Source organism: Stegodyphus dumicola, chromosome 1 (genome assembly GCF_044657685.1).
Source record: "Stegodyphus dumicola isolate Sdum_Otavi_A_Nest chromosome 1, ASM4465768v1".
In the NCBI taxonomy this organism is placed as follows: Eukaryota; Metazoa; Arthropoda; class Arachnida; order Araneae; family Eresidae; genus Stegodyphus; species Stegodyphus dumicola.
In genome coordinates, this window is record NC_140768.1 from 90,129,627 (window position 1) to 90,156,044 (window position 26,418).

At 32.1% G+C, this 26,418-nt stretch overlaps 1 protein-coding gene across 1 annotated transcript in view; it reads right to left on the minus strand.

Moving 5' to 3' along the window:
• LOC118188018 (U6 snRNA-associated Sm-like protein LSm4) overlaps positions 1–26,418 on the minus strand; it is a 48,597-nt gene that overhangs the window by 20,594 nt on the left and 1,585 nt on the right. The window contains exon 3 of the mRNA XM_035358348.2: positions 8,451–8,549. Within this exon, the coding sequence (XP_035214239.1) occupies positions 8,451–8,549 (99 nt within the window). The remainder of the gene's footprint in view (positions 1–8,450; positions 8,550–26,418) is intronic.

Sequence of the window (26,418 nt, forward strand, 5' to 3'; positions counted from 1 at the left end):
TCTTATTTTAGGAGATTATAAAAATTCTGTTGTCATTCCCTTCTTTCCATCAATTAGCTATAAAGTTGCACATATTTTGCAGAAATTTAACTTTCGGGTTGTTTTTTCTCCCATCAATAAAATTCCAACTTCTATACTCAAGGACCCCATTCCGGATGTGAATTCCTGGGGTATTTATAGGATTCCTTGCCAGTGTGGTTTAATTTACATTGGCCAAACTAAGAGAGCCTTAAAATTTCGCGTCAAAGAACATGAGGCATATGTTAGAAAAAAGGAAACACAGAGGTCTTCTGTTGCTCAACATTGTTGGTCCGAAAATCACACTTTCAATTTTTCTGCTGCCAAAATTATTCAAAAAACATCTTCCATTGGAGAACTGGATTTTCTAGAGGCATTTCACATTCATAAAAATCTTTCTGTTCTAGTTAACGATCCTAATTCCAATCCAAATTTGCCTTCGGCTTTTAGAGAAATTATGTTTTAGTTCTGGTTTCGCCAACAGATGGCGCCACTTGCTTATTCTTGTCCAGGCTTTCTTATCTTATCTAATCATTATTTCCTATCTTGTTCATTTGCGGTTTTGCAGCTGAAGATGATTATTCACACTCAAAATGGCAGTCGTAAAAACAGAAAGAAATTTCAGATGATTAGAAAGGTGAACTCTTAAGTTAAGTTGTTCACTGCAGTCTCATTTAATAATAATGAATTTTAAGTTGATATAGCCAGAAAATTCCAGGTCATTTTCTCATCATAATTTAAAAGACAAAATAAAGTACCATTTTTAATTGTAAAAATATATGGCATATGAAGATTACATGCATTAACTGGTTTTGAATCTAGGATACTAAATCAGCTAAAATATACACGCACTTCCAAAAGTTAAGCACGAAGATGTAAAATGCAAAAAAATCAACAAATACTGCTTTGATCGACACAAAATTCAACAGGAAAGTAGCATATATATTTATGCATAAAACAAAAAATCAATAATTATATACAGAAATAAAAACAATATTAATTTTTTTTAAGTTGTCAGATAATGACATACAGGAGACTTAAACAGAATTATGCATAAAGTGAAAATAAACAGCATAAAATGAAAAAAAGAACATTAATAGGGTATGTGATCCCCTCCTCATCTGTATACAAAGTTTACACCTTGTGACCATGCTTTCAATTAGGTGGTCAACCAATGCAGAATTAAGATATCGCCATTCTTCTTGTAGAGCAGTTTCCAGCTCAATAAGAGTGGCTGGAGGTGGGAAACGTGAAGATACAGCTCGGCCAAGAGCATCCCAAAGATTTTCAATGGGATTAAGGTCGGGCGAATATGCTGGCCACGCCATACGCACAGTCCCTTCATTCTCCAGGTAGTCATCGACAATGTCAGCTCTATGGGGATGTCTGTTATCGTCCATTAAAATAAAAGTAGGGCCAACTGCTGCAGCGTACAATCTCACAATGGGTTCTAGGACTTCATCTTGATACCGGACAGCCATCAAAGAGCCCCGTTTAAAGATGTGCAGGTCGGTGGGTTATACTAATGAAATCCCTGCCCACACCATAATGCTTCCACCTCGGAATGTGTGATGTTCAGTGATGTTTTGGGACTGACTGCGTGTTCATTGTTCATGCCAAATCCTTGTACGCTTGTCATCTACCTCCAGAGCAAATCTTGACTCGTCAGTAAACATGACATTGCCCCAGTCAGACACCACTGTAACTGTGCCCCTCTTGATTCGATGAATAGAGGAACACAAACTCGAGGTACCCGGGCATACAGTCCACTCATATGTAATCTTCGGCGCACAGTAGCTACAGATATCACCTTACCAATGGACGCTGTAACCATAGATGTCACACGTGTGGAGGTCGCTCTGTGATTCCGCTTGGCTACAATAGCAATATATTGATCTTCCGTGGGGGTTGTAACCCTTGGGCCTTTGGACAACTGTCTGTGTGGTTTGGAATTGTTTCCATAAACGTGAAATTACAGAATGATGAACGCTGAAGAAAAACACAACATCTGTGATTGATTGTCCTGTTTCAATGGCCCCACAGCACGCAAGCGCTCAGAATCTTCCATTTGTTTTCTGGAAGTCATAGAACCCATATATCTTGAAAACAAATTGTCAGAAAGTTTTAAACACCTTCTATCAGCACTTACAATCAACTTCTGTAACCCTTCATAAAGCTGGCTTCTTATAAGACTGCCTTTTATGCATATTTCTTGACATGAAAGCGCGATTGGCTGTTACCTAACATATTTGCATGCATACCTCTGCAGCAAATTGCATCCTCTTCAATTCTGATTGGCTTCCAAAAATTAGCATTTTCCTCTCCGCGCTTAACTTTTGGAAGTGAGTGCATATTAGTTGAGCTTTTGTAAACTTTAAAAATTAGAAAGGAAATTAATTGTTTTCAAAACAAACATGGCTGCCACACCAAAAACTAAATACAATTCAGCAAAAATAAAGCTTCTTTGAACTCTTACTATATCAAGTTCAACAATGTGTTCTATTACTTGGTACAAAAACCACCCAAAAAGGAGGCTTTTAAATAAATGAAAAAGAAATGAAGGAATATGTTAAATATAAGGTACTGAAATTGTGAAAATAATGAGACTTTGACCACTTTTGATGCCATAGAAAATATGCATTTTAATTCCAATATAAAAGTGAATTGCAGTGCATAATAATTTTTCTTATTCAACATTTACACAAATGAAAACTTTAAAAATCCAGCTCCCGATTTATGCTATTTATGCTTTCCTGACATTTAAGTATCATCTAGAAATCTGCATCAAAAAATAAATACACAAACATACAATTCCCAAAGTTCTTTTTAAATGAATACATTGGAAAATTCTGATAACATGGAGATGAATCTTTACCCCCTCTGATACTTTAAAGTGGTTGTGTTATTTTCAGCTAGCAACAAAATATCCTGTCTGTTACAAATAAAGATCAGAAAATGACAGCACTGTGTTGTCAAACCACGATGCATAAAATCTGGTATTTTTCTGTTAATAGAATGCCACTCATCTCCAAACATAAATGTTAATATGAAATCTAACTACATGATGTTTACCCTGTGTATATACACAGAGCGATCTCTTTTGGCTTAACAAAAAATAGGAGTTGCATAAATTCTGCAATATACAGCTATTCGTGAAACAATATAAACAGGCTACAATATTCGGCACTATGGTGCACACTTGGCTACTGGTGTTCTGTTAATAGAAAAGGACCCTTTTTATTTATTTCCATGCCATAAAAACACATTACTTATCAGTCTATGACTGTGAATTGATGAAAAATTTACTTTATTCCTTCTTAATAACATTTAAAACAAACTTTATTTTATACCATAAGTATGATGTGTAAAATACGTATCTAATATCCTGCAGCATATTAATTATTAGTGCGATGGTGAAAATTCTGAGCAACTTTGCATATCAGAACAAGCTGAATTTGTTTGTAGTACATTCAAACAAAATCCATGGAAACTAACCAATAAAATGTCTTGAACATCAGATTCCACAATCTACAACTTGGGAATTTTGCAAAGAAGGTTAAAATTCATTCTCAAGGTTTATACAGACTTTTACACATGGAAAGTACATGTAAGAACCATCAATGAAATAATTTAAATTTTACTAACAGTTAGCTTTATACTGATTCTTTCTTTTATGCCTCATTTCATCATGTACTCATTCAGTCCAGAGATACAAGCAGATTTTATGTTGAATGGCATAAGTTAAACTGCGAAATAAAATAATCAGCACGACTAATAATAATGTTGCCAATACAGCTACTTGTTTAGAGACACAGAGCTGCTGATCAGAACAGATGCGAATGCCTGTTCTTGGTACAGTTGTCTCAAGTCTTATTAGCTATAAGGAATAAAGCTGTATCTTAATTTTACAATTTTGTGTTGTATATTGCATCCACAATAAGGATTAAGGAAAGGAAAAAACTCATCTTAACATGTAGAGATAACTTCAAAGGGTCATCAGTTAGTTACATTTAGATACCTTTAGTCACAGTAAGATTTACATGATTACAATTACTTTTTCCAAAACATATTCATTAAAAAAGCATTAAGAACATTTTACTGTAGTTATAATTTATAGTATTGATTCTAAAATGATATTAGTATAACTACACATTAAAAGCTACAAAACATTCACGCTTTGCAGCAACAACAAAATGTTTATGTGTCTTTTTAATTTGTCTTGATTATTTTCCAAATATCTTACCTAATTTACATCAGTTTCCTTCTCCTTGGCACTTTTTCTAAGGTTACTTGTTTCAATAATCAAATAAATGTTCCCACTAGTCTCTGCTTCATCTCCTAATTTGTTACGATTTCAACCATGTACACTGCGCAAAAGAAAAAAATGGGACAGTTCTATATCTTCCGTTCTACTAGGCTGATTCGCAAAATTAAACTTGCGTTTTTCATGTCTTGAAAGTGCAACTTAGGATATGTACAGTCAAAAGTCGTTAATCCGGACTCCTCGGGACTTCGGCAATTCCGGATTATCGATTTTTCCGGATTATAGATCATCAGTTTAAATCTCGTAAGATGGCATGCAGAAATTCTAAAATTAAAAATATGAAACCATAATTTATGAAATAAAGAACAATTATGATCTAAAGGGTATCAAAATCTGCAAAAAGAAAAAGCTTAATATTTATTTGTTTACTTTATTAAACATTTCTTTCAATGTAAGTTGTTTAAGTTTTGCTTTGTTTCATGTGATAATACTTTCTCTTTAATTCTATTAAACAGACATAATTTCTTGTTCAGTTACAAAGTTCCGCTGTTCAAGTCCTATAATTGCTGTGTCGAGAACACTGACTAATTGGTCAATCGAAATTTTTTCGTTTTCAATAACCTCTGTTACTTTCTTCGCTATTATAATGACGAGGAACTTGTTTTAAATCATATCAAAGACGGAGCATATCGAGATGAAATACTACATTTGGTAAGGAATTATAAGCCAAATAAAATAAAAACATCTGCGCTGAAGATAAGGATAGTGCTGACAGATCAACTTCCAATTCATTACGCGCCCGCCACGGCGTTCCCCCCGCGGAGCAGCGTGAAATTGATAAACAGATTTCGGATTTCAAAACATACTTTCGCTTTAGATCCTTTACATATTAACAAATATATATCGGAAATTCTATTTGATATAATCGAAAGTTTAAGCTTACTTTTATAAAATTGCTCTTACGGTCTGCAAAAAATAATAAGCCGGATCCAATTCGAAAATTAAGGAACAACGCAATCATCAACATTAACTAAAATAGATAATTAGATAATTTTAGCTTATACGTCCATTATACATAAAAAGCGCACGCGAAAACGTATTCTGCACTTGCGCACACTCATATGCGCAGTCGTAAAAGGTCTTACGAGCACGCGTAAACGCCTATGCGCATGTGTTAACGCGGAGCATGCGCAGAAAGTTTTTAGTTTTGAGGTCCGGATTATAGATCATTCTGAATTATGGGTGTCCAAATTAACGACTTTTGACTGTATTAGATTTATGTATAGCGTTGTTCTAATATAGGTAGGTATTTTGACACAAAATCAGACTTTTTCTGAAATGACATTCCAGTTTTTTTTTCCATATTTTGATTCTACGACTGAAATTATGCCAGATTCCCAAGTTTTGCAAAATTGCACGAGTAGTTTTTTTTTAAAAATTAGTTCTCAAAATTTTAGCTCCTCCATGTTAACTGAATTTGGTATACATTTATTAATATCACTTTTTATATTAAACTTTTTTAATTCTTCATTTCATATTTTAAAATTTAGATTAATTCCAAATAAAATTCAACCAATTTTTATGATTTATTTTTTTAATTTGAATTTTTAAATAATTTGTATAAATTTTTCAAAGATTTTTTATTAAACATTTCTAAGATATACGTGAACTGACACATTGGTGCATTTCGAAATTTATCATATACGTTATAAGCGATAATAATGGCAAATGTGGTTTACACACTTTGTTAAAATTATTTGAAAGTACGAACGAAGACTTTTTTTCCGCTAGCCTGCAATGAAAAAAAGGAAAGGAAAATTGGTTGCTATAAATTAAGAAGTAATTATTCTTGGTGCAACCTGCAAAAAATAAGTGAAGGTAAATTTTCGAATTTTTCCATGAATTTCACGACAAATTTGACAAAATTTAATATCTAGGCATAATTTGAGAATCGAAATATGGAAAACAATTGGCATGCCATTTCAGAAAAAGTCCGATTTTGTGTCGAAATACTTATATTAGAACAATGCTATATATAAATCTAATATATATATCCTAAGTCGTGCTTTTGAGACGTGAAAAAAAAAAGCAATTTGAATTTTGTCAATCGGCCCAGTAGAAAGGAAGATATAAAACTGTCATTTTTTTTTTCACAGTGTACCTTTGAAGAATAAAAGACTCAATTTCTTTTTCAATGAATTTCCTCTTTATTTCAGAATTTCCAGATTTAATTAAAGATTTCTATTGTTCTAAAAAAAACTTCTTGTACTTAGAATGTGCAGAAAAAAAATGGCAATTTTATTCCTTTAACAATATACGTATTGAAAATAAATATGAAGTGATAAGGTCAAGGCCAGCACCAGAGCCAGTATGTCAAAATTTTTAGAATCTAGAAAAGTGCCAAACAACAAAATTTAGGGCAAAAGTCTTTGAATTTAGGACAGGCATTGAGATATGTATAGTGCACTGAAGACATATGTGATGAATCTTTTAATAAATTCTCAGTTTTCAATTTCTTTGCTTTCTTTGATTCATTTAATGATTGTGCTTAGTGGAAAGATATGCACATTAAGAGAAATCCTTCTGAGATCAAAAGGAGAAAATTTAAATAATTTTGTTTTTGCTGTTCTTCCAAAAATTCTTTAAAATATAAGATATTCATCACACATTTCCTATAAAACATGTCTATTATGTGTTAATAGACACTTTTAATTTATCATATTTTCTGTAGGTCTATAATCTTGCCTTCAAAATAAATACACATTTACACATTCTGAAGCAATTACATGAGGGGGGGGGGAATTCTTATGAAAAAATACAAAAGAAGGCCAACAAAATTAATTTTTAAGTAATTGCAATGGCATTTCCCCCCTAAGAAGTGCATCAGAAACTGTATTTTATAGCATTTATTACCTTTTATTTATTTATTTATTCTCAGAATCAAAATATTTCCAAGTTGCCAAAATTGCAAAGTAACGTAACTTTAAAATAAGGCATGAAAAAATAAAAATGTTTTATTTCTTAAATATAATTTTAATATATTATCATCATTTTTATAATATTTATCAATGTTATAATGTTTGTGAAAAAAACCATCGAAATTTCACAAATTTGGAAATAAGAATTTTGCATACAAACTGATCTTAAAATCACCAAAATGTTCATTAGTCGCCAAATTCGATGCTGCATAATAAAAGAACTTAGATCCGCAAAAGGAAAAAATTGTTTTTGATGTAATACTTTATAATCTCTTCCTTCACAAAAAAGAAATAATTTTGAAATGTTTATGTTTCATTCGAGGTATGAATGTTTATGTTTATGTTTCATTCTCATTCTTATGCCTAAAACTCCAGTATCCACTATTTATATTAAGAAGTAGAAAAAGAATTCAAACACTAACCTATCAAATATACAAGTATATTGTCAATGCATGGCAAAAAATATTCCTCTAAAATGTTAATTCACACTCAAAATGGAATTCGTAAAGAAAGAGAAATGTCAGGTGAATAAAATTAAGAATCTTTTGTCAATTTTGGCTAAAATTAAGGACCTAAAACAATTTCCAAAAAACCTAAGGACTTCTAAGTAATTTTAAGGACTGTATGAACCCCGATTCTTTATAAACTACAAAATATTACAGCACTTAACTGAGATGCCGTAAGTCAAGTTTAGTGAGAATTAGACAGGTGGTCAGACATTTCCCATTTCTCTCATACTTTTAAACCATAGACTGATTGATAGATCTGAATTTCAAAATGCACCCTTAAAGTCTGCTTCCATGGTTTCTGTTAGTAAGTACTCCAAACATGTTCACAATACAATTTTTACCTTCATACAAATAGCTTTTAATTTTCTTGTTTCAATCATTAACAGATCTTTGACTTGTTGGTGTTAAAAGAATGACATAAAGTAAAATCTTTACACTAACACACAGTACTTTTATTACAATATTTAATATTTCTTCTTGAATTTAATGAAACTGTATCTCTTTTGTCAATAACATTGCACTTTATATTTTACCTTCTTACTTGAATTATACTTAACATCAACAAAGGAAATTACACTTTATTTTTCTGAAGAGTAACTCGGAGAATCTTTGAAAATGTGAAATACATTAGACAAATACTACAACCATAAAATAAAAATTTATTAATTCATGAACACTTACCCTTGATGTACAAATTACTTCTCTCAAATTAATATTCATCCAGTTATCACAATTAACTAAATGCCCATTGTATGTCTCCCCATTTTTCAATTCTACAAGCTAAAAATTAAAGACATAAATTTTAAAAACAGTGAAACAAAATATACACAAAATAAAGTTTCTAATTAACTAATCAGCAAAAGAGAAAGAGGAGGAGACAATACTTGAGGGGAAAACTTAGTTGTAGCAGAGGCGCGTAAAATACTTCTATAAATTATCATAATGAGATAACACAGATTACTCACACTCTTCCATAGGATTTGGAGGGATTTTTTTTAATAGCAAAACAAAAGCAAAGACTACTATTTAAGTAACACAAATATTGTGATTAACTGAAATTAAATATTTACTAAAAAGAACAAATTGCACAAATTTTAGTCAAGTTTACTAGAGAACATGTACATATTCAAAATGCTACAATTTTCATAAAATAACATGTTTAAAAACATACTAGAAAGAAACTGCATATTCTAATTTCTGTAATATCCCTTATAAAAAGAACACACTTATTCATAATTTAAATGACATGCAGAGATACCATACACAACAAAGATTAATCTAGAAAACATATCATAAAATTTTTAAAGAAAGTCTTTATTAAATACTGCATTTTGTTTGTATACTTTTAATTCATAATCAAGCTTAAATTAAGTTATAGATTTATTGTTATTTTTATTTATGAATAAAATTATGCCAAAATTCAGTTTTTGGGTTGAATAGAAAAAAGTAGTGCATTTTGTTTTATGTTAATAAAAAAAATTTACTTAATTTTAGTACACTAAAAATAATAAAAAAATATCGTTACTCAGATGATTTGTGAGGGCTTTTGTTTTCCACGACAATATCTGGCCACAAATTGCTGCATTCGATGAATAGCTGCTTTAGAATTTTAAACAAAGATATTTCAGAGCATCTGGCTTATTATACCTGATTTCATCTACCATTGATCACTTTCTGATTAAAAAAAAAAAGTTTGGGGTGTATGGGTTTTTGCTGACAAAGAAGAGCTTCAGCAAATGATGATTTTTTAGTCCAAAGGGGCAATTTGCCCTGAAGGACTATTAGTTTTATTTTGGCATTTTGCACTGAAAACTTTAAAATCTCTTTTCAAAATGTTGCCACCATATATTATCACCCTGTCTTATATTTAAAGAAATTAAATAATGAAGAATCTGCATAAATGTATTTATGTTTCTTACATTGTGATAAAACCATGATACCTAGAGCCATCAAAATTTGAATAATGTAATCTTCCACAGAATATGGGTACGCGGAAGGCCTAATTTGAAATTGTTTTATTATCGATTTCATATTTTGCAACACTTCAACATATTTTTATTAAAAAATTAAACGATTTCAAAGCCAGCAATGAAAACACTGTACAAAAAAATACATTTTTATCTCCAGTGCACCAGACTCTGTATCGGAAATTCTAAAGATATGCTCATTTTAAAATTAATGTGCAATACTGCTGTTGACTGAATTTTTTATGGTTTGAGTGCGAAGAACATGATATTTAATAAATAACGGTAATACACAAAACATTAAAAAAATGCCCCTTTAGACGTAATTTAAAATCTGCTGAAGGACTATTACTTCCGTTTTGGCATTTTGCGTTGGTTCACTGTAAATGTCCGATTCACTTTTCAAATTGCTGCCACCAAATATTATCACCTTGTATTATATTTAAAAAAATTAAATAATGAAGAATCTGCATAAATGTATGTATGTTTATCCCAGTGTGATAAAGCAATGGTACCTAGAGCCAAATTTTGAATAACGTACGTTTTCCGAATATGGGCATCTGGAAGCCCGAATTTGCTTTATTATCTATTTCATATCTTGTAAAACTTTAATGAATTTTTAATTAATAAACTCAAAGATTTAAAAATGAGCAATGGCAACACTCTACGGGGCAAGCTTTTTATCTCCAGCGGGCAGAACTGTGTATCCGGAAATTCTAAAGATATGCCGATTTTAAAATTATTTTGCAATACTGCTGTTGAACTGAATTTTATGGTTTAAGTGCGAAGAACATGATATTTAACAAATAATGGTAACACACAAAACATAAGCAAACGCCCCTTTGGTTTTTTTTTTTTTTTTTTTTTTTTTTTTTTTTTGTTGCTTTTTGTTTTTGTGTGTGTGTGTGTGTGTGTGTGTGTGGACTGGCAACAGAAGTATAGTTATACCATGCATAACTAATTTAGTTTAGCATTTTGAGTTATATGAAAATTTTGGTGAATATTAAACACTGATTTAAATCTGTATTACTTTGTTTTGACAGCACATATACACAAAAAATTTACCTATGCAGGGAGGAGGGAACTGATTGAGCAAGCAAAATATTTTTTTTAATTAGCACTAAGAAAGCCTTTCTCAAGGACGAATTAGAGGAATAGAACCCAGAAAGAAATTTCTTCTGGTGAAGATGGCACACAGGATTCATGCTCATTGCAACTATAAAAAATTAGTAAACGAACATAGTGAAAATTAGTCACTACAAAGTCCTATAATTTCTTTAAAAGAGAAGAATCTAATGTCATGACCAAGCATTACAACTTTACCCAAGATTAGTACAGTGACTGATATGATGAATGACAATGTCACACTCTGTATCAAAACTATACTAAAGAAGAGAGATAAACTATTTCAGACATCTTCATTTGTAACCCGAACTTCCTACAAACCAAAGGCAGATTCTAAAGCAGTATACTCCTTAGTGAAAGACTTGGAATAAGCTGAACTGAAACACTGCTGTTGTTGTTTGCTCACTTGTCTGACGTAAGCCCAAGTCCATGAAATGTCTCGTGGCAAGGAGCACTAGAATACGCCTGTCACTGGCAACAGCCTTGAGCACCTTTCAGGTGACAAATCGAGTTAGCTCAGTTCCACCCCCAATTTTGAAAGAGCCATTCAAAATAGCTATGAAAGTCTCATCAGTGGTAGTCACAGCTGGCCACAAGGCTATCTTTTTCAAAAATCTCTATCTATTTCTATCTAATTCTGAAAGGCTATCTTTCAGCTGGCCACAAGGCTATCTTTTTCAAAAAAGGAAATTGAGTGATCTTCATACATTCCACACACTTTTCTAAGTCTTGCCCATATTCATTTACTAGACATAGAAAATGAAATTCAGGAAACACAGTATAGTACAGTCAAAAGTCGTTAATTCGGACACCCATAATCCGGAATGATCTATAATCCGGACCTCAAAGCTACAAACTTTCTGCGCATGCGTCTTGTTGACGCATGCGCGTAAGACCTTTACGGCTGCAAATATCAGTGTGCGCATGCGCAAAATACGTTTACGAGTGCGCGTTTAATGTATAACGGACGGTATAAGCTAAGCTAAAATTATCTAATTCAGTTAATGTTGCAGATTGCGTTGTTTCTTAATCTTCGAATTGGATCCGGCTTATTATTTTTTGCAGACTGTTAGAGCAATTTTATAAAAGTAAGCTTGAACTTTCGATTATGTCAAATAGAATTTCCGATATATATTTACTAATATGTAAAGGATCTGCAAAGCGAAAGTATGTTTCGAAGTCCATTAAACAAAAAGTGGAATTGCTGCAAGAAATGGATAAAGGCTTATTTTTCGTTTCTCTAACCATTCCGAAATCTGTTTATCAATTTCACGCTGCTCTGCGGCGGGAGGGGGAGAACGCCCTGGCGCGCAATGAATTGGAAGTTGATCTGTCAGCACTATCCTTATCTTCAGCGCAGATGTTTTTATTTTATTTGGCTTATAATTCCTTACTAAATATAGTATTTCATCTCGATGTACTCCGTCTTTGATATGATTTAAATCAAATTCCTCGTCATTATAATTCACTTCCGATACTGAAGAAAGTGACACAGAGGTTATTGAAAACGAAAAAATTTCGATTTTGAAATTCCGTATTCTCGACAAAGCAATTATAGGACTTGAACAGCGGAACATTGTAACTGAAGAAGAAATTATGTCTGTTTATAGAATTAAAGATAAAGTATTATCACATAAAACGAAGCAACTTAAACAACTTACATTGAAAGAAATGTTTAATAAAGTAAACAAATAAATATTAAGCTTTTTTTTTTTTTTTTTTGTAAATTTTGATAACCTTTAGATCATAATTGTTCTTTATCTCATAAATTACGGTTTCATATTTTTAATTTTATAATTTCTGCATGCCATCTTACCAGATTTAAACTGATGATCTATAATCCGGAAAAATCGATAATCCGGAATCGCCGAAGTCCCGGCGAGTCCGGTTTAACGACTTTTGACTGTATATACATCAATCTTTTTAGCTCTTGTACCTCACTTTTCTGGCATATCATTTAGCTTTTTTGATGGTTATGAGGTTTGACATTATGGGTTATCAGAAAAGATTGCTCAAGCTCTCCTCTGTTGTCTGACAGTTTCTTGCCAATCAATATTCCACTACGGTTTCAAAAAGTTGAATAACCTTGTTGATGTCATTGGTATAGAGACTGGCAGCTGCCTAAATGACATCAGTGAAGATTTTCATAGCTTCACTAATAGGCACATCTTTTACCATCTCTTCTGTAACACTTGCAAGACATATGAAGAGTTCCACTCTGTCCTATCAAGTATAAAATGATGGATTCTTGATATGAGATTTTTACTTCTCATACGACAGATACAAAGAAAAGGAAGTAATCCCTATTGTGAAGATCATTTCCAACACTAAATGTAAAATATAGCAAAAGTGATAGTGAACAGATGATATGATAGGTTTAGTAGATTCATCAAAGTACGTATCCTGTCCACTACTGAGGAGACAGTGGCAGTGATCGTCGATCCTTTACTCTGTCTGCCTTGAGAATTTGTATTCTTACTTCCTCAGAGTAGGCAGTGACTATTAAAATCTCCTTTTATGATAAAGGGTTCAGGCAGTTGTTCTATCAAGTCATCTAAATCTTGCTGACCTACATTATGATTTAAGAGCAAATAAATAGAACAAATTGAAACCAAACTCGGAATACTTATATGAACAGACACAGCTTGAAGGCCTCTTGTTAAAGAATTTGAACTGGAAGGGTAGTAATGTGTAATAAGAGAGCTATACCTCCACAGACATGCTCGTCTACCAGATGATCTTTTCTGGTAAAAGAATATCTACAAAATTTAGATTGCTGTTTGGGTTTTAGCATAGTTTCCTCAATGCCCAATCAGAGGATGATGGACGTCAGTCAAATCCTTGTTTCTAATGAAATTTTGGTGAAAACCCCGACAATTCCATGAAATAAGGGTGTCCATTATGACGAATGATTGCTTTTCTGGAGCTTTTTTTTTTTTTTTTTTTGTGTGTGTGTGTGTGTGTGTTTGTGTATTTTTACGTGGAAGTATGATACAGCTCCACTTCCACATTCATATCACAATTTAAAACTTCTAAACTAATGTTCCCAAAGGAGTTCATACTTAAGATTCCTGGGAGGGATTGAGAATTTCTGAGGTGTCTTTTCTTGCAAGTTTTGAATAGACTGTTTTGCATACAAATTGATGTTTACATGCCTATACATTTAATCGATTTTACCGCATTTAGATAAGATAAATTAGTACTTTTCCATTTTGCCGATGCAAATCTCGCCAAGAAGACTTTATTGGCGAAAACACATGGTATGCACATAAAAAGGGTTGACAAATGTTAGTTCCAAGAATTTTTTATTTTGAAGGTACAAACATTTTAATGCTGATTAAAATTTCGTAAAAAAGCCAATAAATAAAGACAATAAATTTGTAAAAAGACATTAATTGAAGAATTTACTATGTTTTCATCGTACAACATTCTGATTTGCCTGTTTATGTCACGTGACCCCAAGTGATCTCATCTCACGTAAAAGTATGCTACAAAAATCTAATTCTCTCAGTAATTATCTACATTAATTTCAAATTAAATCTTAATTTGGAATACAAGTTTAAATGCAAGAATTATTTCAGTTCGTACGAACAGCTTACTCAGAAATTACATGTAAAACCTCAGTGCTTTACTTCGCTAGTGCATTCTCATTAGAATTAATGAATTTAACCCTTTGCCTTTTCGATATTTTTGCCATAGGGTGAGAGGATTGACTGCATCCTAATTGACTTAACTACTGCCTGCATCTGGCCTTAGGGCATAAAATTAAACTATCTGGTAAAAATTCTATGTAATTGCATGCCAGTATTGAAAGAAACGATCAATCTGATAAGAAATGGCTGTGACTTGCTTTGAAAATGCAAAAGTTAAAATAAAAAGTTACTAGAAAGGATATTTCACTTGTCATCGGTTGTACCATTACTGGCGATTTTATCGCTTGCACCGGCAAAACGGAAAAGTGCCAATATATTTTTCCATTGCTATGTCTCTACTATTAAACTTTCTGGCTTCAAAATAAGAAACGGTACAGAATGAAAACATTATCCCTCCTGTTTTTGATGCCAAGATCGGAACCAGGAAGAATCGGCACAAATTTCAAGTCCGTGCCGATCCTTCCACCTGCTACACAAAACCAAAATAAGAAGTTGAAAATTTGCACAAACTCGGTGTCCATGTACACATCAACCTATTTTAACTTAAAAAAACATCAGAGAATTGCACAAACTAGGCATTGTGCACTGCTTTAAATTTGTCTATGTACACATTGATCTATTTTCACTTAAACAAAATCAGGAAGTTAAAACTATCATGATAACCAGAAAAAAATTTGCTGCTGTCTTAACATACAGAGACAAACAAATAACCAAAAATACACAAACAGAGAGTAATAAATAACCAAAAATACATATTTCCTAACATAAAAACTTTAAATAACAAATCTTTTAACAAAATAAATTAAACAACAATTGGCTCTACTCTTATATGTGCCCTAATATCATCAAATGTGATGATATGTGTTCTGTGCTGGTTTTTGGCGCGATTGCGTGTTGTGTGGCAATCCTGTTGACATTGAAAAATCTTTTGCTGGAGTGGTTTAATTGCTCGTTGGTTCATGTCGTGGATGTTTATTAATGGCCTATGTTGCAATGACAGACGTGGTGGCAAGATTTCAGTCGCGTATTTTAGACTGTGTGGAAAGTAAATTTAGTATAAAAGGTACGATGTTGGAGTTGTTAACGAGTCTTTTGTTCACGGGTGTGTTTATAAGAATTGAAGTGTATTTTTGGAATTTCTGTGGGATTTTTAAAAGAGTCCAAAATTCAGAGCTGCTATGCGAACTCGGATGAAGAAGGGAGTTTCTGATAGTTCTTGTGTGGATTTACAATCAAATGGTTGCTGGTAAAGTATGTGACTGTCAGTGGAGTTTAAGAATTGGATTGTGGTTTTGGTGTAGTAAGTAAACTTTGGAGGATGTTTTTATTGTTACTTTTGAAATTTTGAATCTCAGAAAGACATGTGATATAGCAAAATCGTGGTACTTTTGTCCAGAGACGTTGTGTGACTGGCGAAATTTTATTAACGAATGTATTATGGTAAGTGCATTTTATTTTGTAGAATGTTATGTTCATTGTTTTTTTTACTATGAATTTCTGCTTTTATTGTTGTTTTTTTGAACTGTTTGTAATTTAGTTTAGTTTATTTGGTTGATTTGTGCGCAATGCCTAGATTGTGCAATTCGTAGATGTTTTTTTAAGTTTAAACAGAATGCTGTGTACATGGTATTCTTTGAAATGTATTGTTGTTATGTTAATTTATTGGAGCGAGGTGTACGTAGTTCATAGATTCCTTCACTGCCTAGAATGTGCAATTCGTAGATTTTTTTGAAGTTAAAATGTATCGCTGAGTACACGGATTCTTGAAAAATATTTTTGGTTAGAAACTTTACGTTTTTGCTATCTAAATTTTTTGTTTTAGTTTCGGATTTTTAGCTTAAATTGTGTCTTCAAAATGTGGTTTTTGCATGTGCGAAAACCGCGCTTTTGGAGATATTTTAGGCTTAAAATTTGAAATGTAGACAAAAAATTTAGCTAGCAACATGGTGGCATGGATTGGCGAGAAATTTGGTGACATGAGGGCACACATAAGAGCAGTTCAAAACAATTTCAACTTTTTTTCAAGTGTATACGTATACGTTCACGCTTCCCACCACCATCTCCTCCATCCTATCCATAAGCAATTCAATTTTTCGTCGTTTCAGTTCATCTGCTGTTAATCAACATTCATCTTCTTACCAACCTCAAACATACGTGAATGATGGTACCCAGAGCAAAATAATAGCAACTTCAAAATGTAAGATTAACCATACACTTGCAACCAAACACAGCAATTGAAAAGAATGGTAAGAAACAAAAACCCAGGTTTATATAAAAGGGTTAGTATTAAAAAAATAGTCAAAATCTAAATTTATCACAACACATTCAGTGACATTTGCAGAATAACCCCTTTTTAACCCTTTAATGGTTTGACCCAGATTTTCTCATTCTTTTATGCAAGCTCCTTAATGGTTTCTCCCGTAATATTGTCATTTTAAATATCTCCTTGAAAACAGATTTACCCATCTTTTTGTTAGACTTAAAAGAAACATCAAAAACAGATAGCCTGTATTTTTGTCTCACTTTCTCCCCCAAGTGCCTAAGGGAACAAGCGTCCCTCCAACCCTGATGACAATAGTTAATGAATGACCCTCAATAGTGCGGGAAGTTTTAAGATCAAGAACTCTTCTTGATGTTTTACGATAACGGCGACCTTACACTGGTTCTAAAGTAATAAGAAATTTGTTACCAGTTAGAAAGTTAATGGAAGAGGAAATAAGAATTTCTGTTTTAGATGCTGTTTAAGAAATAAAAAAAAAAAATACAAAAAGGAGATTTTTATAGAATAAGTTTTTATTTATAACTCAAACGATTAATAAATTAAAAAAAAGAAAAGTAATTTAGCTATTGTTCTGCTATCGGAATGATTCAGGAATGTATGTATGCACATCATGTGCATGTGTATTTATATGTGTGTAAACACATATATACGTATGTATATATATGCGCATACATGAACACATACATTCGTATATACATGCATACATACATACATTTTTTAATCCGATCCCGATGACAGAAGAGTACCGTAATTTATTATATAGATTAATAGGAATAAGAGATTAAATAATATTCTTTACAAAATTCATTTACAAATTTATATCATGAATAATAAAAAAAAGTCGCGCCCTATATATATTTTTGACATTGGAAATCGACTGTTTGATTTCGTTATTTAAGTGCCTGCTCTTTTATAATCCTTGATATAAATTGCACATGAATATTGCAAAGAAGTTTAATTAATTTCTTGTTCCCATTAAAATATGCCCTAAATTATTTTTTGCTTTTGGCTTATTAAGAATTTTATAAGTTTTGAATAAAAGCTTATGCTATAAAACTTTTTAATTTTTTTTTAAATTTTTATTTTCTTAATCTTAATAACTCATTTTCAATGAAAATTTGTAATTGAAAAATCATTTTTCAAAAATGAATATTTTTTTTAAACTTCCAATAAAGTAAATGAATAACAATGAATAATATATATATATATATATATATATATTTTGGCTTCCAATAAATGCCTCAAATAATCAAAAACATTTTCTGACTTTTCACTCAGAAATCAGAAGTTACGTTAAAAATATCATACAGATTTCAATTAAAAGAATATTTTACATCAGTGCAAAAGTTAAAGTTTTTACTTTTATAGCTTGTCTTGCAGATGAAAATATGTGCAAAAATGGTGTCAACATTAAATTTTAAAAAAATTTAATGGAATTTTATAAAACTTGTTTTACTATATTGTATTATCATCCACAATCAATATGTTTACAAAATTTGAACTCGATTGCTTATTAGGAAGTAGTATAAAAATCTTTGACGGCTTTCTGCTCATAGCCCCAAATACCAAGAGTGAACTAAATGTGTGCTACTTCTTTGTAGAAATATTATGCTGTTTGAAATAGGTCATCAAAAGAAATTTCCCATGTTTTTAATTATTTATGTAACTACTTATACTTCGTGCATTTTGCAGCAATTATTTCATTTAAAACATTTTTTTGCCTCTCCCACACTTAATGATCTTATCACCATTCTGATGAATCTCGAAGGCTCTGATAACCAAACTTTGAGTAGGTTCTCATAAATTGAAAAATACTATAAAAATACAACTGTTCTTATACAAGTAGAATTTATTGCCCGATGGAAAGGTTTTGCTAAATGGCTTTAGTAATCGGTAGAGTTTTATATTGATTTAAGGTTGTTTTTTCTTAATTTTCAGTTGTTGTTACCCTATCATCAACCTCTCGAGAGGATTTTAGGCCCGCTGCATATTTAGAGTGCCCCCTTGCTGTACGGACACTATACATTTACAAACATTCATCCTTCTCCGTGATTCGAGCCGGACCCTTCGATACGGTAGTCAGCGACGCTAACCACTATATCAGCTGGGCTGCAATTTTCAGTTGTTCATGCGTCCACTAAAAAGCTCTGCTGCTTAAAATGTCAATTGCTTAAAAATATTTGCAATCTAAAGCAAATTTGATATTTACATATTTTTACCTTAATATTTCTTTACAAAGATAGAATGATATCTGTCACTACAGACGGGTTTAATGTATTTGGATTACGGAGAAGCATGCAACTGTTTATCTGCCCAAGAGGAAGGAAACTTTCTAAGAAGATCTGACTTATATTCTCATTCCACTTGTAAAAAAAGCCAAGAAAACTTCCATGCAACCAGCTCGTTGGCCAGGATTTGAACCCGTGTCGAGCTAGCTGTGCTTAGAGATTTTAGATGCTCTGCCAGTGGGGATCCGGAGTCTTATTTAAAATCTTGTTTCGAAATCTTCTACCCTATTTTAGTGTGATAGTTGACATAGTATGAGGATCAGGGTTATTTAAATATAACAAAGTATATGAGAGCTACGGGCCTTCGTGGAGGCCTTTCAGTGGGAAACTGGGTTGCACATGTAGAAAACCACGAAAAGCAAACAGGCAGGAATCCAGTCTCTGAAAAACAGAACTGATTATTTTCCTTTAATCTGAAATCTAAAACAAATAAGATAGAAAAGAGCGCTTTTCAGAGGAGCTGTATTCAGTATACGAAATTTATTTAAAATAAGCTGTAAGCTTTTAGTACAGTTTTGTACAAGCAAATAGTAGTTTGCCTATGCTAACTGCCCCTGTGGATTGGCTGTCTCACTGTCGGTGGAAAAAAAGAAAGTAGGTTAGCTTTGGTATGTAGTAACTAACATGCTGACCAGCATACAGAGCTTACCCTGCATCATTCTCTATTAATTCATTAAATGAAGATTGGATCATCAGATAAGTTTTGCTTCTTCCAGTGCCAGTTACAAATCGTACAGCTGTTCAGTAACATTTTAACTATATCATTAACGTTGCATATTGCTAAAGTGTACTTGTTCTTTAAAGTCCTAGATCTGTTCTAAAAATAGCACCACAGAAGTTTCAGAAATGAGGTACAATTTAAAACTACTTAACATTTCTATGCATATAAAAAAGTAAAACTGCTTAAAATGCATATTGTTTAACGCTTCCTGTTTTATTTGGAATAATATTTCAAAAATAAAACTCATAGTGGTTACGACCCAAGCAATACTTAATGGGATAAAGAGCCGTAGTTTGATAATGCTTAGGATCATGCACTCAGTTTTGCCGTTTTAATAAAATCCATTATGATACTTATGCTAATAATTATAAACTGCATTTACATATACAGAAGTATGATTAATATACTAATATCACAGAATATACGCTTCTTATGCTCTGACAAGTTTTGCCAAGATACTAATTTTTAGTTCATATACAAGTCTTAAATTTTCTAGCCATATTCCATTTTTATATAAATAGATGCATAAAGGAAAAAAATGTAACAGTTAATTTTATTTTTTATTCTTTTACAAAATTTAATTCTTTTAGATATAATTTTTAATGGTAAACGATATTCTGCTAAGTTATAATATAAAAATTATTAGTAATAATAATTTATATCCTAATATTTATATCTTAATTTAATAATATTTATATCCTAGTTTATATCACTCAAAACAGAGTTGGAAAACTCATTCAAATCATATTTAATCAAAACATTTTACGCAGTTTTGGGAAAAAGGAATTTTGTGGTTTGATTTTTAACGGTGAATTCAATCATTAAAACATTTTTTACGTGTTTCCTCATTCATATAAAATTAGCAAAATAATTAAATAATTTTTATATGTAATAGTATTCTTGCTTATCTTTTGTTATATGACTAAAAATAAATAAAAAAGTGGCTGGTATTCAATATTTATTTTTATTTAATTATTTAATTACAAATACTTGGCTATTGGTACTTAAAACATAGTCTTTCCATATTATCACTTTTCTATTAGGTCTTGAAATTATGTTAAGGACCTAATAGAATTTGGAAAATCCTATGATTGCATAAAACTGCGGGAGGTGCTAATAATGACAAATTTTAAATGAAAGTAGAAATTTATTTAAATAGACTACAATAGAATAGAAATTTATTTAACTTGACTATAATTATCCTTATATTCTATGTCATTTCAGTACTATATGAAAGTTAAAATAAATATTTTACAATTCATTTAACTGAAACCATAAGAATCAAAAGGGATTTTTGTGCGTGTCTGCTTTATGCATTTAATGTATAAAATGCGAGAAAGTGAGAAAATCCATCCAACACAGAGAAATGATTTTTTCTAGTCTGTGGTAAGATTGTATTAAATTCATTTAAACTTCCATTTAAATTCAAAATGTGATCTCTCAAATCAACGAAGGAATACATTTCTGGTTTTAAATATCACATTAGTAGCAACTGTATAATAGCTAAACTTACCAAAATATTTGTAAAAATCAACCAAAATTCTGGAAATTGCTATAAAATCCCGAAAAACATTAAGAAGATTATTGCTTGCCAATTCCATGTTGAAAAGATCAAGCGTTTACGAGGATGAGCTCGACTGTCAACGAACAACTTGTGGAAAAAAATTCAACGCTAAAATATAAATACGTACGCCAAATTTTCCAAAAATTCCTGATAAATATTTTACTCTCATCATAAACATATATGACTTATAATGTGAAAAAACTGCATCGGAAAAAAAATGAATTAAAATTTAATTTTCCAAAATAAATTGGCCTACTAAAACTAAATAAAATAGATAAGTAAATACAGTCAAAAGTCGTTAATCCGGACTCGTCGGGACTTCCGCGATTCCGGATTATCGATTTTTCCGGATTATAGATCATCAGTTTAAATCTGGTAAGATGGCATACAGAAATTCTAAAATTAAAAATATGAAACCGTAATTTATGAAATAAAGAACAATTATGATCTAAAGGGTATCAAAATTTACAAAAAAAAACTTAATATTTATTTGTTTACTTTATTAAACATTTCTTTCAATGTAAGTTGTTTAAGTTGCTTCGTTTTCTGTGATAATACTTTCTCTTTAATTCTATAAACAGACATAATTTCTTGTTCAGTTACAAAGTTCCACTGTTCAAGTCCCGTAATTGCTGTGCCGAGAATACCGACTTACTTGTCAATCGAAATGTTTTCGTTTTCAATAACCTCTGGGTCACTTTCTTCACTATCGGAAGCGAATTATAATGACAAGGAACTTGATTTAAATCATATCAAAGACGGAGTACATCGAGATGAAATACTACACTTAGTAAAGAATTATAAGCCAAATAAAATAAAAATATCTGCCCTGAAGATAAGGATAGTGCTGAAGGATCAACTTCCAATCCGCGGCATGAAATTGATAAACAGATTTCGGATTTCAAAACATATTTTCGCTTTGTAGATACAAATTACATATTAGTAAATATATATCGGAAATTCTATTTGACATAATCGAAAGTTCAAGCTTACTTTTATGAAATTGCTCTAACAGTCTGCAAAAAATAATAAGCCGGATCCAATTCGAAGATTAAGGAACAACGCAATTAATCTGCAACATTAACTGAATTACATAATTTTAACGCAGCTTATACCTCTGTTACACATTAAATTCGCATGCGCACAAACATGTTAACAGCCGTAAAAGTCTTACGCGCTCTCGTAAACGCCTGTGCGCATGTGTGAACGCGACGCATGCGCAGAAAGTTTGTAGCTTTGAGGTCCGGATTATAGATCATTCTGGATTATGGGTGTCCGAATTAACGACTTTTGACTGTAGTAGAAAGATTGTGTAACAAAATAAATAATGATATTTCTTAAAATACTGTCCAATAAAACATGTCGAATAATTGAAAATTTACAAGGTTAGAAGCTAGAATTCTAAAAAGATTTCGGAAAATTCGGACATCACATATTAAAAGAAACAAGTCTACAAGCTACAAGTACAAAGAAAGAAGAGGGAGACGAAACTAACGTGACAAGTACTTCTTGCCATTCAATAGTGGGGAGGCAATTTTATGGCTTATCCATCACACTAAAGGCCCGTCTACACGTAGCGATTTTCTCGGCCGACAATATCTGAGATAGCTCGCCTGTCCACACGGAACGATTTTTTCATTAGTACAAGAATTCACTCAGCCAATCACTATGAAAGGAAATGTTCCCACCCTCTACAGCATCACACTGTCTATGATTTGTAAACAAAGCTTACGGTGTTGTCAAATAGTCGAAATAATGGATGACTATTTTAAATTGCTACTATAGATACAGATACAATTTTGAACTTAGCTAACGCTACAGAAGGGGAAACAATGCGTTTGGACCAGGAATTGGGTCAAACGACTAGAAATTCATAGTGCCTTCGTAATTCCCTGCTCCGGGAGTTGTGTATTGAAGACACAGTACAATTCGGAAAGTATTTACGGATGATACCGCGTGATTTTGATTTTTTGCTAAATTTAGTTTTCAGGAAAATAAAAATTTTAAAAAATGCTTTTCTTTTGTGTACTGAGTACACATATTACTCATTTTTTAGTTTGTTTATTTATTTTTAAATTTCACTTTCTGACTCTCCCATTTGCGCATTTAAATCTCGAAATAATAAAATAACCATGTTTCAGAAAAAATAAGTAACTACTGTGCTTTAGATCGAAACCTTTATTAATGAATAAACAGACAATAATATCATGAATATCAAACCAATATGGGTAAAAAGTATTAATAAAGAATAAAGATTACTACTTTACAAAGCATCAGTGTAATTTCAGTGCAAAAATTTAATAAGAAACATCTTAAAGGTGCAAAGTCTTAAGTAGTATATTTATTGAACATTAAAAAACTAACATCAGCATAATTAAATAACTAATACAGTCTGAAAACTATGATTATATGACGCTATCAGTTAATCAGCGAATAAAATTTAACAATATTGAATTAAATTGGGCTGTAATTTGCTTTCGCAAAATTCAATTAACACAAAACTGAGTTTGTGACTTTTGACTTTTTTTGACCAGTATATCTAAAACACATGCCAACGGCCATTCGAAAAATAAAAAAAAAGATCGTTAAAATTCAATAAACACCCCACCCGTAAGCGAAAAAATAAAACGCGACTTTTAAGTCATGCAGTTCGAATTTAGTGATGGAGAAACTAAATTAAAAAGTTCTTCAAGGCGCAGAAAGTCCAAAATTAAGGTGGGAGATCAAACCCACGATCTCGATGTACGGAGAAAACCTAGTTTGCTTTTTACCACTAGGCTATGATCGCTCCTCTAGGAGCTATCGGAAAAGCTATGTACTTCGTCACCTGATTAACTCCCATTTTCGGTGAAGTCAATTGAGTCTGCGCTGCTTTATTCTCGACTGGAGATTTTGCTTTTTGAATTTTTTTCAATAAGTGCGACCACAGTTTCAAGCAGTTTCTGAATATTTTCATCTAGTACCCATGACATGGCATCATTAATAGTTTCTTGGGGAAGTTAAAATCATTTTCATCCGGAATTAGAAAATATTTGAATATATAAAGTTACGGGGAAGACAAATCTTATCAAAATAAGAGAATCCCTTAATTTTTTTATTTTTAAAATTTACATTACTTGTGTCCCACAACACATCATTTTCTCTATACAAATCTATTAGTTGAGTTTTGGTCCAACGAAACACAGCCATGTTTATTATTCCAAATGAGGAGAAAAGCACATGATCACTCAAAGCAATCTTATTGGCTAGAGACTCTGATTTTATCGTATGCTAGTGAGCAGTGAACACCAGTTCTGAAATCGCGGCAGAGAACATGACCGATTTTTGGCACATGCGCAGATCCTTAAAATTGTTGCTCTACGAGAAAGTCAGCCGAGAAAATCGCTTCGTGTAGACGGGCCTTTTGAGGAAGCAAACATACTGCTCTAGGCTGGGCCATCTTAGAGAGATTTCAGAAAGCGAAAGCGATTTTTTGAAGGGGTTTGTTAACTGACAACATGGCCATTTTCAAAGCATTTTGTTCTGAGGGGCGGGCTCGTTAATGACAAAAACTAAAAAGAAAAAAAAAAAAAAAAAAAAATTTCCCAAAGGCTAGTTTTGACAACATTAGGGTTTACCGAAAAACCGGTTTCGTGCAGCGGGCTTCCACATTTCACAAACAACCAATACCACTTTGCGATTTTTTTCAGACAGAAACCAAGGGGTTCCATTACGGTCCCACCTCTCCCAGAATTGATCGTGGAAATTAAAATCTCCCGGCTCCTGGAAGGAATTTAAAATAAATATTACTCTCCCGGAATATCAATTTTCTCAAAAATAATGACACAATATGCACGGACAAAATGGTTGAGAGAACTGAAAATCACACGACCGCACACAGCAACCAAAGAACATCTATGTCAATACATATTCTTTGCAGCAGCGATCTACGGTGAGTAAGCACCTTACGGGATGAGTAGTGGTTTCATGCCGGCATATCGCCGCACGTGCCCTTATTTCCCCCTCACCCTCTCATTTTCAATTCATTTTTTTATTTAGTCTGCAATTAGCTAGCTATCCACAAACAAGTTCATATTTTAAAATTATTTAAATGGTTTCATAATAATGTCTAGTGAAAAAAAAACGATTCTGATTCTGCAAGTGAACAAGTGCCACAAAAAAGACAAAACATTCAACGTCGTTTCAAGAAAAGTGGTTAACTCAATTTGATAAGCTTATGAAGAGAGACAACATTAATGGAGAACGTAAAGTATGTCGGAAAATGCCTAATATTAAGTATGAGGATGTTAGAGCTTTAAATATAAATTCCCAAAGCAAGAAACACCAGTTACTAATATTGAATAGGAATTCATCACAATCGGTTTCGAACTTTTTTCGTGAAGAAATCTTCAGACGAACAAGACAATATATCAGCAATTGAAATTACTTCAGTCTATCATAGGATTAAGCACCATCCCACTTTTAATAGTCAGGATTTCACAAATTGTATAGTACTCTATTTCCAGATTTTTCTTTGGCAAAAACCATTTCTTGTGGTAGAACAAAATATACAAGTATCTGCGAGAGTGTGTTTGCTCCTGCAGCTCAAAAAATGCTTTTAAACGAGATTAAGGAGGCGGAGTATTTTTCAGTAGCGACTGAAATAAAACTTTTTTTTTCCCTTCTCCAGGAAACTCTTTTTCCTCTCCTGGATTTTTACAGCCAAGAGCTGGCAACGCTAGGTACCGTACAGTAAAGATCAACCAAGAAAACATTACATTTCTTCAAAAATATGACATTTTTTCTAATTGTAGAGAATGCAAAAATTTGAATGCCATGAAGTTATACTTCACAAACGATCAAATTTGTGCTCCAATGCTGCAATCTGTGCATGTTTCTTAAAAAGGCAAAACAGATTGCTGTGCATATCAGGAAACCAGAGTGTGAGCAGTACCAAGCTGTGCAGGATGTCAAGTTTTTGCACGTTTAAGCTAAAACAAATCATTGTGTACATAGGAAGAAGACGGTGAAAAGGTGTTTTTTTATAAGCATTTCTTGCATTTTTAATTTTACT